Source organism: Hemicordylus capensis, chromosome 2 (assembly GCF_027244095.1).
Source record: "Hemicordylus capensis ecotype Gifberg chromosome 2, rHemCap1.1.pri, whole genome shotgun sequence".
NCBI lineage: Eukaryota > Metazoa > Chordata > Lepidosauria > Squamata > Cordylidae > Hemicordylus > Hemicordylus capensis.
Genome location: NC_069658.1, coordinates 45,467,334 through 45,479,509, shown reverse-complemented (window position 1 = coordinate 45,479,509; position 12,176 = coordinate 45,467,334). Strand labels below are relative to the sequence as shown.

Below are 12,176 nucleotides of genomic sequence, written 5' to 3'. Positions count from 1 at the left end.
CTGTTACTCCGCTGTAACTGGTATTCAGAGGCATCCTGCCCTTGAGGCTGGAGGTGGCCCACAGCCCTCCGACTAGTAGCCATTGATAGATCTCTCCCCCTCTTAAAGCCATCCAGGTTGTTGGCTGCCACCACATCTTGTGGCAACGAATTCCACAAGCTGATTATGCGTTGTGTGAAAAAGTACCTCCATTGGCTGGTCCTAGATTTCCTGGCAATCAATTTCATGGGATGATCCCTGGTTCTAGTGTTATGAGAGAGGGAGAAGGATTTCTCTCTATCCACTTTCTTCACACCATGCATGGTTTTATAGACCTCTATCATGTCTCCCTGCAGTCGTCTTTTCTCTAAACTAAATAGCCCCAGGTGTTGTAGCCTTGCCTCATAAGATAGGTGCTCCAGGCCCCTGATCATCTTGGTTGCAGTGGATTGGTGGAGGCAACAGATTCTCCACTGGCCCATGGGCTCCCACTGACCATATCTGGTGGTGATGCACACGCCAGGCACCGCCACACCCACTTCCTCGCTGCCTCTTTGTCAGAGCTGGGCCACAGTGAGACACCTTATTGCAGGATAGTTTAGAGTCTGAAGTTGAGACTGGGAGGAGCCAGGCAAAAACCCAAGGAATGAGGGAACAAACCAGGATTAGAGATGGGGGTGGGAGTCAGAGGGTCCACATTCTGCCACAGACCTCAGAGAGCTCCTACAAATAAGCCATGCCTTGCTTTGCTTTACATCATGGGCCCCTCTGAGAGACCAGGAGAGGGCTGCCCTATAAACTCACCACAGCCTTTATATGTTCAGAGTCCCACTGCACAGGAATTCATAGACTTGAATGAAAATGGGCTCTCTGCACATTCCAAATGCTGAAATACAAAGGCTACAGATCATGTGTAGGAAGGCCACATGCATTCAGGTAAATGCATATTGCTTTCTGCTGATGCTGCTACTGCTGCTACTACTATTACAAACATTTATATACTGCTTTCAGCAGAAGTTCTCAAAGTAGAGAAGGGAATGTGCTGAGCGCATGCCCATCGTGACATCCTCTGTGGACATCTCAACATGTGCACATGCTCACACATTTTTTTTATGTCCACTCAGTTAATTTTAGATCCCGTTCAGGTTGAATCAGTAAGCCCCCACTCTGAATGCATGTGTGCACACACTGCCTTGATATTGCCTTCCAGAACAAAATTCATTCCGCACACAGATGTAAAAAAAAATTGAGCATACACTGCCCCCCATGAGGCAATGGGATGTGCTGGGAGGGTGAAGTTGGGATGTCCATGCTCCCAGTGTATCCTAATCACCTAGGCAAGGACAGTATTGTCCCAACTGACCCAGTGACAAAAACCGAAGATGCTGTACTGTCTCTGAAAGATCTAAAGTTGCTGTATGGTCTCTGAAAATACTGATAAGCTAGAATTGTCTACTGGTTGCAGAGAGTGTGCCTGGTTCTGGTTAACATATTGCTGCAGATTATCTGAGGCATTTGGAGCAGGTTCAGAATAGTCCAAAAGTGCACAAGAAGAAACAAATCTACAATGATAAATTTTTTGCCCTTGTTGAACTGCCCACCAAGCTTCACCCATATATAGCAAGACTACAAATTCTTCCAGACATTACAGTTTCCTTTGGACATCCAGGTATGATAGAAGAAGGCCAAAAGCTCATCTGTTTGTCAAATCAAGATAATTCATTACCGCAGTTGGTTTCATATGATACTGCATTTAGCCTTGGTGGCTTCTATTTGTCACTTGCAGTGACTAGGAATGTTACTCTGAAGGATAACCCATTCCCTGCAAGTTTTCTGCTGCAGTCTAGAAAGTTCATGAAAGACCACAAGAAGTTATTGTCTACTATGCTAGAAGGGTCTTTCAGTAGATGCCATGATGCTTGCAATGGACCATGTGAAATCTATAATCTGAGTGAGCATATTGTGGCTTGGGAAAATAGAAGTTGGAAGTGGAATTTTCATCACTTAAAATGTGTACATCAGAAGCACAACTCCCAAAGTTTCCTCAGCTAAAATAAGTGAACACATAAAATTACACATTCTCTTCACATGGAACCAGGACACTAGCTGCACTGAAAGCGTGTGGTGCAGCCCAGTGTGCAGGGAGTGGGGTCTGGGAGCAATTTTTGCTTCTCTCCCCTCCCTCCAAAAGCCACGCATCCCTGAGTGTGACCTTCAAGGATATATTTCTGGCAGCAAACAGGGCTCTCTCAGAGAAGGCACAAACAAAATTTCCTGATCCGCCTCCTTGCCCTCTGGGCTTCAGAACAAGCCTTCAGTGCAGCTAGCATCCTGCTTTCCCTCTTTCACAACACTAGAAGCAGGGGTCACCCCATGAAACTGAAGGGTGGGGAATTTAGGACCGGCAAGAGGAAGTACTTTTTCACACCGTGCATAATTAATCTATGGAAATCCTTGCCATGGGATGTGGTTTTGGCCACCAGCTTGGATGGCTTTAAAAGGGGTTTAGACAGATTCATGGAGGACAGGCCTATCAATGGCTAATAGTCTGATGGCTGTGGGCCATCTCCAGCCTCAGAGGCACAATGCCTCTCAATACCAGTTGCAGGGGAGCAACAGCAGGAGAGAGGGCAGGCACATACCTCTTGCCTGTGAGCTCCCCAGAGGCATCTGGTGGGCCATTGTGTGTAACAGGATGCTGGACTAGATGGGTCTTGGGCCTGATACAACAGGACTGTTCTTATGTTCCTATGTTCTTCTTGAAAGGGTGAAGCAAGTGCTTATAATACTGCAGAGAAAGTGGGCCATGGTGTTCTAGCTGCAGTAAAATGTATGCAGAAGCACCAACACATGTTGACTGAAAGAGAAGGCTCTAGCAATATTTGTTGTGGATTCTGGTGCTGGCTGCTCTTTGAAGTACCCAGTCTTCAGCTTCCATGTTGTGAGATTCTCATGGTCCCACTGTGCATGCAGTCAAACCTGTTCCTAAGCTTGTCTGCTACTGCTAAGTGAATGATTTTGCTGTGATATTATAGTTGCCTAAATGGCAGTTACCCACCTAATGGCGCAGCGGGGAAGTAACTTGCCTAGGGAGCAAAAGGTTGCTGTTTTGAATCCCCACTGGTATGACTATGGGAAACACCTATATTGGGCAGCCATGATATAGGAAGATGCTGAAAGGCATAATCCCATACTGTGCGGGAGACGGCAATGGTAAACCCCTCCTGTATTTTATCAAAGACAACCACAGGGCTCTGTGGGCACCGGGAGTCGACACCAACTTGATAGCACAACTTTACCTTTAAATGGCGGTTAGATACCCAGCGGTTGTTAATATACAATCTTACTCATTATCTGTACTACTCAAAAGAAAACACCGAAGATCACAGAAATACAGAAGGAAGAAACTGGGGCTTGGGGATCTGACAGCACCATTAACTCAGCTCCAGACTCTAGCCCTATTCAGACATGATGTTGTGTTACCACACCTGCTCACTTTGCCATTTTGGGGCACTTCAGTGTATCTCCTAAACTCAAGCCTCAGACATTTTCTATGATTACTTGGAAGAGAAATGCTGAATGCCTTCCAGGTAAACAGTCATTCTGAAAAGGGGTTTTCCTAAAAAGGCAATACTCAGGTCCATTTGCAAAAGACCTGCCACAGACCCAACGAAATACACTCACTGATTGCATTATGACATAAACAGGTGAAATACAGAACAGACCCACCTGAATGCTGCAAAAAGGAACAAAAGAGAAAGGAATGTGAGCTGTCTTCCCTCCTAGTTTGATAAGAAACTCCCAAGGTTGAATCAAGCTTTATCTAACTTTTCCTCCCTATCATTATCAGAATAGAGCAAGTCTGTGCCAGAGGGTGTGGTGTTCCCTCCTCTCTCCCCTTTGTCCAGATAATTGTTCTAGAGATCTCCCTCTTTGAATATCCTTTGTCATGGATCATGCAGGAAAATGCCACCCAGACATAACCTAATCATAACTAATACAGGTGGACCTCATTATCAGCAGGGGTATAATGTGTCATTGAGTCTATGCGATCGTGGGGGTTAGGTTCCTAGACTTTTAAAAAAGCATCCCAAAATGCCCCCCCCAAAGCAAAAATGGGCCAAATAAAGTGCCCTGCCATGCTATGTGGGCCTTCAGGACTCCAAGGATACCCCTGCCCCCGGTCCCAAAGTCCCTGAAATTCCACAAAAAATTATGGCGGGTAAAAGAAAATTAACAAAAGAGCCACAAAACGGCTCTTCTTCACAAAATGGTGACTGGAAATGACCTCCAAGGTAATTTCCGGCCACCCCCGACCTGCAGATACATGGAATTTACCCCTTTCCGGCTGTCCCCCTACCCTGTGTATACCGAGGTTGGGTGTCAATTACACAAAACCGCAGATGCTGGATCCGCGGATAGGGACGTCCGCCTGTTTTCTCACCTTATCAGGAGCAGTAACTCCTGAAGTCATCAGGAAAATCTGGGAGGGACCATCTGCTGGACTCCCCCTAGCCTTAGGAGACATTTTTGCCTATAGGAACCCCCTTGAGACATGGAATTGTGATTTTGTTTTTGGAATCACACCTTGCTGTTGCCATTGCATCTGCCACACTTGCTGTCCATGCACCTGTGTACATCTTGCCATTGGACCCTGTACCCTCATGCTGCCCAGGTGTGCCAATGAGCTCACTCTGTGCTTGAGCTCCTTGGAGAGAAGAATCCGCACAGCGAGATCTAAGTAGATATGACAAATGGCTTTCCTCTTTCTCTCCTTCTTTCACCCCCAAACCTCTATCCCCTTTCTTTGTATAGCAACTTGGTAATATGCCTAACCAACCTCATTTTCATTTCCTGAACCCCTCTCAATAAAGCAACTCTTTGTTTCCAAGTTACATTTCCATCCTCTTTCTTTCCCTTTCCAGTGCGACCACATCATGGCCACCTCCCAAACAGCTCTTAAAGTATTTTTATTGCTGTTCATAGGTCTGCACCGATTTGATGCTAATTCCCCCCACTTGAGCCAAAACATAGTCATGGAGGCTGGTAGCTGACACAGACCTCGTAGCAGTTGTACTATACATATGCACTTGTGTTCATGTGAATGACTGTACATGTGTTCATTTTAAAAGTGAATCTGGTACAAGTCCTTCAAATGCAAGTGCAGATAGGAAGTATACTATATTGAAAATACTGTGTGAATAACTGTACATGATTGCAGAACCGTACATATGTACGCTGTACACAGATTTGTACATGTGTTGAACATAACATGGGAACAGGGCTTCTGTCTTCCATACTTTCAAATTTTATAACAGTATGGTCTTTGCTGATTATTAAACTGCTGCTGCTTGTTATACATTCCTCTGTCCTAATAAAAATTGCTAATCCTAGGACTGCAGCCACAAACTAAGATCTACTGTTTATCAAGCTGATCCTAGCACTTGCCTGCTACAATCTGCAGCTAATCAAGTTGGTGATCCTAGAATTGCTGCTTGATACTAGTTCTTCCTCATCAAAATTGCTGATGCTAGAACTCCTGCCACTTGCTACAATGTGCTGCTTACCAAGTTGCTGATCCTAGAACTGCTCCTGGTGGCTCCAGACTCCTCCTCATCTGAAGTGTCGATCCTAGAATTGGCACCAATTGCTACATACTCCTCTACAGCAGCAGTTCCCAACCTATGGTACTCCAGATGTTGCTGAACTACAACTCCCATCATCCCCGGCCATAATAAATTGTAGCTGGGGATGATAGGAGTTGTAGTTCAGCAACATCTGGAGTACCACGGGTTGGGAACTGCTGCTCTACAGAATCATCACTTGCTACAAGCTCCTCCTAAAGAGAATTGCCGTTTTCTGCAAATGATATTAAAATATTCATTTGGTCATTCTCAAACTCAGTTAATTAACATGAAAATACCTGTAATTCACAGGATCCAACCTATGCCAATGCATTATTGTGTCTGAATATGCTTCTGAGGCTGTAAGATAGGAAAAATGTTTGCATAGAGTCATAAAGTCAACTGAAATGTCTTATTCATTCATTCATTCATTTGATTTCTATACCGCCCTTCCAGAATGGCTCAGGGCATGCAGAAGGTTCAAACCCTGGCATCAACAGGCAGAGCTGGGAAAAACTCCTGCCTGAAACCGTAGAGAGCCAGTGCCAGTCAGTGTAGACAATATTAAGCTAGCTCAGAGGTGTCAAACTGTGGCCGTCCTGCAGATATTGGCCTACTCCCATCATCCCTGGCTTCTGGCTACTGACCACTGTGACTGGGAGTGATGTAGGCCAACAACAGCTGGAAGGTCGCAGTTTGATACCCCCAAGCTAGATGGACCAATGGTCTGACTTTGATTTCCTATAGTACGCATATGGACAGAGAGAAGTAAGGATAGAGCTTGCTCAGTGTTCATTTGGGCTACTTTGAAAGCTAATTGTTTGCTTTTAGGTCAATATTTTATTTTAAAATGAAGACTCTAAAATCAATGTCTCGACCTGTACATGGGATCCTGTGTTGTGAAGATCTCTACCTGTGACTCTTAAACTCTGTGCGAATCACTATTCTGGTTTGCTTTGCTTTTTTTTTTTTTTTTTGGCAGTCCACCACATTTTCTGAGCTTACAACTCCCATGTGGGAGGTAGCTGAAAAGCTTCCAAATTAAAAAGCAAATGCTGCATTTGAGTGTGTGTGGCCTAATCCACTAAAGCTGTATGCCTGCATAGAGGTGAACTGCACAGCAGGAGGTTTCTTTGAAGTTTCCACTCTAGCCACTTGCATAAAGAGGCAAGTTGCTTTTCAGTTTAGAATTTATAGTCCAAACTGAAAAGTGGGTTAAGAAGCCTCTGCTTGCTCAGCATTTTCTGTTATTATTTTCTTTGTGGTTTCATGGACCAACTGCAGTGCACCACAGATCTCTGGTGGTCCCTGGACCACAGTTTAAAAATTATTAATCTAGTGGAACAAGTAGGAAAAGAAATTGGTTGCAGGTCCTGTGAATGGGGTCTTGTCGTCTCATCCTTCTTAAACTTTGCCTATTTAAGTCCACAAACAGAAACTTAGCTTAGACTAAGTGAACATGGCATCCTTCCAAGGGCCTTATTTGTGCCATCTCAGGAATCTAAATTCTAGTTTAGATACAATTTTCAGTATTAAAATTGAGTCCCGGATTATCTGAAGAAAAATGCCTCTGAACTTGGACCCCTGACTTAAAAGGACTCTTCTCTCATACAAGCTTCCTTGTCCACTTAGATCAGAGGGGAAGGCACATTAGGACGTTCCACTATAAACTGAAGTGAGCTTGTTGGGAATGCATGCAAGGGCTTTCTCTATAGCCCTATTCACACATTACGCTTAGCACTTGTTTAATGAGCATACAGTGTACAGAGGTACAGATCTGTAGACAGGTATAGTTATCCACATGTTACGTTGAACTTAGGTACAGCAGTACCCTTCCGATCTGTGCCTTGCGTTTGAGGGATCAGTACTTGGGTTCAATTTTTAAAAGGACACAGGTACAGACATTCCCACAAACACATGTACAACAGTCTGAATAGGGCTTGTTGCTGTGCCTAGATAATGGAATTTGGTGCCTCAGAGATTTCTTCACCAGCTGAAAATTTTTCTGTGCCAGCCGGCCTTTGGCCTGACCAGTGTCTGAATTTCTCTCCCTGTGTATGCTATTGTTCTTTTTTATTTGCTGCTCCTGGACTTTCCCCCCTCTTTTTAAAATATTACTGTGCTTATAGTTTTAGTTTAGTTTATAAACTTCTATAGTTTATAGAAGTGCTGCCTTTAGTTTGAAACCGAGTGTTTCAATTTGAAAAGGACAGGTGGTACATACATGTGTTTGCACTGTAAGTGTTTGCACTGTAAGATATTCCCCTTAGGGGATGGAGCCACTCTGGGAAGAGCGTCTATATTCCAAGTTCCCTTGCTGGCATCATCTCCAAGACAGGGCTGAGAGAGATTCCTTCCTGCAACCTTGGAGAAGCCACTGCCAGTCTGTGTAGACAATACTAAGCAGAATGGACCTATGGTCTGACTCAGTATATGACAGCTTCCTATGTTCCTTCCTATGTTCCTATGTTTAAGTGTATGAACAATAAGAGATGTCTGCTTGTAAGTGGCAAATAAGATAGAGTAGAAAATCCAATGATTTCTGCTTACTTTGCATTTCCCCCTCTCTGCAGCTTTGTTTATAAAGCCCTCCATAATGGGGAGATGAGTGAAGTTAATGTGACGGAGCAGCTGGTCCGGATCGGAATCCTGCTGGACTTTGATGCTGGAAGACTCTTGTTTTTCAATGCAGAAAGAGGACAGGTGCTATTTTCCATTAGGCAGAAATTCACCAGTGCTGTTCACCCAGCCTTTGTGCTGGAACAACCCGGAGTACTTAACCTGCATACAGGCATGGAATTACCAGAGTTTGTGAAGTATAGCTAAAAGTGTGCCTGCAAGACAAATAATCCGAATTTGAAAAATGGCTTGGGGTGATTTCTTTTGGCCTCTTAATGTATGTTATACATATAAAGGCCATGATCCTAAGTAATACATGGTAAGCTCATTGGCCCCAATAGGGCATTTGCTGTCCTTTTCTCCCCTTAACAGCAAGTTCTCTGCACAATATCATGAAGCGCTATTTATACTTTGGGAATGTTCCAGAAGCAGTTTTGCAGTGCAAATCAAGGAAGCTCATCTTAGGAACAGCAACAGAAAAAAGGCTTGTGGGCAGATGTCACCCATCCACGGGCTTCCAGGAACTCACTGGAGGGTGGCCAAAGGTTTTTCTGAGCTATTTCTGCTCACTGGAGTCATGTGCATAAGGCTCACACACCAGTACTAAATAAGTCCTCTGCACTTAGTCCTCTGCAGTGTATGGTGAATATACAACATAGTGTATATATACACTATATTGTGAATATACAATAAAATATAATATATATTATTTTTCTGCAACAACAAAAATTATGGATGAGAAGGAGCAATAACACATTCATGCTTTCTTCACTCGATTAAACACATCAGGACCTTCTCCTGCAAAAGGTTAAAACAAATGGAGTTTCCAAAAGAGCATTCTTGCATAATTCCTATGCATCTTAAGGGTGCTTGCAAGGATGGGAGGATTCATAGCCAGCCCTCGGGTTTTCGGCACCCTAGGCAAAGTTGGACTTTGGCCGCCCCACCCCAGCTGAGGTGCAGAGTCCCAGCTTTAACTTTAGCCATGCAGGCTGTTCATTTGCCCGGTCAAATGACTAGCCAGCATGGATGACCAGCAAATGACTAGCCTGTGCTTGTTTGGGGATACAGTGGGAGGGGGGGACAGCTGAGAAGCTTGGAGCTTGGCCAATGCTCATCCTTCCTCTATTGCGGCCGCCTCCCTCCCCTCAGTAGTGCACGCCCTTTGTGAACCTCAGAGCCAACCAAATTCTCTGTCTCTCTAAGAGGCAGCTATGAGGAGCGGCCCTCTGTGACCAGCCAGGCCTGACGATGGCCGTCAAGCCAACTGTCGCACACACCACTTACTTCCGGCAGTGGTGCACCCCAAGAACTGGTGCCCTAGGCAACAGATACAAAGCCTGGGCCCACAGGGCCTGATACAGGCCACGTGGGAAATTCATATATAAAGAAAAGATAACACACATACACCCCCAAAAAAGAGGTCAGCCACCAAAGACAATGGCTCACTGGTGTCTTTGGGACACACTCTTGCCGGTGGCTTGCCAGTATTCTTTTGTGTCATTATCAGCAAGACAGGCCATACTTCAGTTCTGCTACTTCCAGTTGGCACTTGGCTCAAGTGCTTCTTTAGGTGAGTTCTTTCTCTGCTTCGAGCGAGGAAGAGAAATAAGCACCCAGCCGAAGCTTGAACAGAGCGTCAGCTGGGAGCAGCAGAGGGAACGCATGCCCTCTCTTGCCAATAGTGGCTATGAGCAGGGGGTCAGAGCAGAGGGCAAGCATTGGTCTGGTGCAGGGGCATAACTATAATAGGGCAAGGGGAGACAGTTGTCTGGGGGCCCACTGCCTTGGGGGGCCCCCAGAGGCAAGTCACATGACTGACTCCCCCAGCTGCACACCCGCCCGGGCTTCCTTCAGTTGTATTCATTCTCCAAAATTGATGTGAGTGCTTCAGTGAATGGGGGGCATTTTAAAATCTTGTCTTTGGGCCCACTCCAACCTTGCTATGTCCCTGGTCTGGTGGCCCCTAGAGGTGTGGGGGAACCAGGGGGCAAGTCTCTGGCATCCCCCAGAAGTGCTTGGGGTGGTGGCCTGAGGACACTCATCTCCCCATGCTCCATTGTAGTCATGCGCCTGACTAAAGGAAATATTTCCAAGGAGAGCAAGAAGAAGATACTTACCGGCTACAATCCTATATACACGTACCTGGAAGTAAGTCTCATTGAATTAAATGGCACTTGCTTCTGAGTAGACATGTTTAAGCTCATGTAAAAGCTATTGTAAAAATCAATAAAAATTTAGAATGGAAAAAAAAAGACATGTTTAGGCTTGCACTGATATTGTATTTTAAAATGTATATTAATTGGTATATAAAGGAAAGCTAACACCACCGCGCGCTAAAGAAATCAACCACTAAAGGAAATATTTCTAGGGAGAGCAAGTTGAAGAGGCTTACACTGGCTGACATACTGTGCAACATTGTGCGCATGATGGAATCTAATGTTTGTGCAATTGTACACAAGAGCACTCTTGCACAAGCACAAAAATGGCACAAACTGAGTTGTGCAACCGTCAGGTCATTTCATATAATGTCTTCATGGCCGCACACTTCTGTGCAATTTTTGCACCTGTGCAATAATGCTCTTGCACAACTGCACAAAGATTACATGTGCAATGCCGCCCAGTATGTGAGCCAGTGTCTTGTAAGGCCCTCACTGTATCTAAGCCCCACAAATGGTCACCTTGGCTCTCCTTCATCCTTGTCCGTCCGCCTGTAGGTGGTGGCAGCAACAAGCTCAACGTGCTTTCTCCAAGCTATCGCACATGCCTCGTGGTAGTGGGAAGGGATGGAAGAAGAAGGGAACACTGCCTGCATTTAACATCATATGCAGCTGCTGCAGGAATTTGAGCCAGAAGCACATTTATTGCACAGTAAGGAGACAGCTGCCTGCAGCCATTACAGTACAGGGTGGGAGGGGCCTGCAGAACTGCCATGCCGTGTGCGTGCTAGAGGCTGTTAAGAGTAACTGTATGGCACTGAGGCTTTTGAAGGGAAAGTATGCTCAGCTTCTTAGGCAGTGTAGAGCAAGGATTCTCAACGCTGGGTCCCCAGATGTGCTTGGACTTCAACTCCCATAATCCCCAGCGCCAGTTGCCTTTGGTTGGGGCTTATGGGAGTTAAAGTCCAATAACATCTGGGAACCCAATGTTGAGAATCCTTGGTGTAGAGCAGGGATCCTCAACGTTGGGCCCCCAGATGTTATTGGACTTCAACTCCCATAATCCCCAACCACTGGGCCACTGGGGCTTGGGATTATGGGAGTTGGTCCACGAACATCTGGGGGCCCAACGTTGAGGATCCCTGGTGTAGAGGACCAGAGCACTAAATAATTTATCCAGGACACATGTCCCAAGTCCCAGTTCTGTCAATGCCCCAGATACGTGCACAAAAGACTGTTTCCTTATGGCTCCAGGCAGTTAACAACATGCACATCATCATCATCAACAACAACATTATCATCATTATTTCATTTTATATCCCGCTTTTCCTCCAAGGAGCCCAGCACGGTGTACTACATACTTAAGTTTCTCCTCACAACAACCCTGTGAAGTAGGTTAGGCTGAGAGAGAAGTGACTGGCCCAGAGTCACCCAGCAAGTATCATGGCTGAATGGGGATTTGAACTCGGGTATCCCTGGTCCTAGAACATGAACATGATTTCAAGTACTATTTTAATGGTGTTTCATGGGATGGGGGGGGGGAACCTACTCATATCTACTTTTTCAGTGTCATACTAAATCAACAATCAAATTAAATTATTTTTCAAACAATTACTGTGTAATTTAATAGTGCTACAATTTGGTAAAAGTGCTTTTGTTAATGTCTAAAAAGGGAGGAGAATGTGTTGGGTTTCAGGAAGCTTTTCATGCTCAGGGATGTATCACATGATCTGCTACTCCAGAATAATAGAAGAAGAAGGTGTACTCTACACAAGATCTTGTTGTGATCAGTCAC

The 12,176-nt window shown here is 45.1% G+C and overlaps 1 protein-coding gene across 1 annotated transcript in view; it reads left to right on the top strand.

Moving 5' to 3' along the window:
* CMYA5 (cardiomyopathy associated 5) overlaps positions 1-11,903 on the top strand; it is a 109,250-nt gene extending 97,347 nt beyond the window's left edge. Inside the window, exon 13 of the mRNA XM_053299617.1 lies at positions 8,177-11,903. Within this exon, the coding sequence (XP_053155592.1) occupies positions 8,177-8,429 (253 nt within the window). The 3' untranslated portion in view covers positions 8,430-11,903. The remainder of the gene's footprint in view (positions 1-8,176) is intronic.
* Positions 11,904-12,176: the final 273 nt, after the last annotated feature.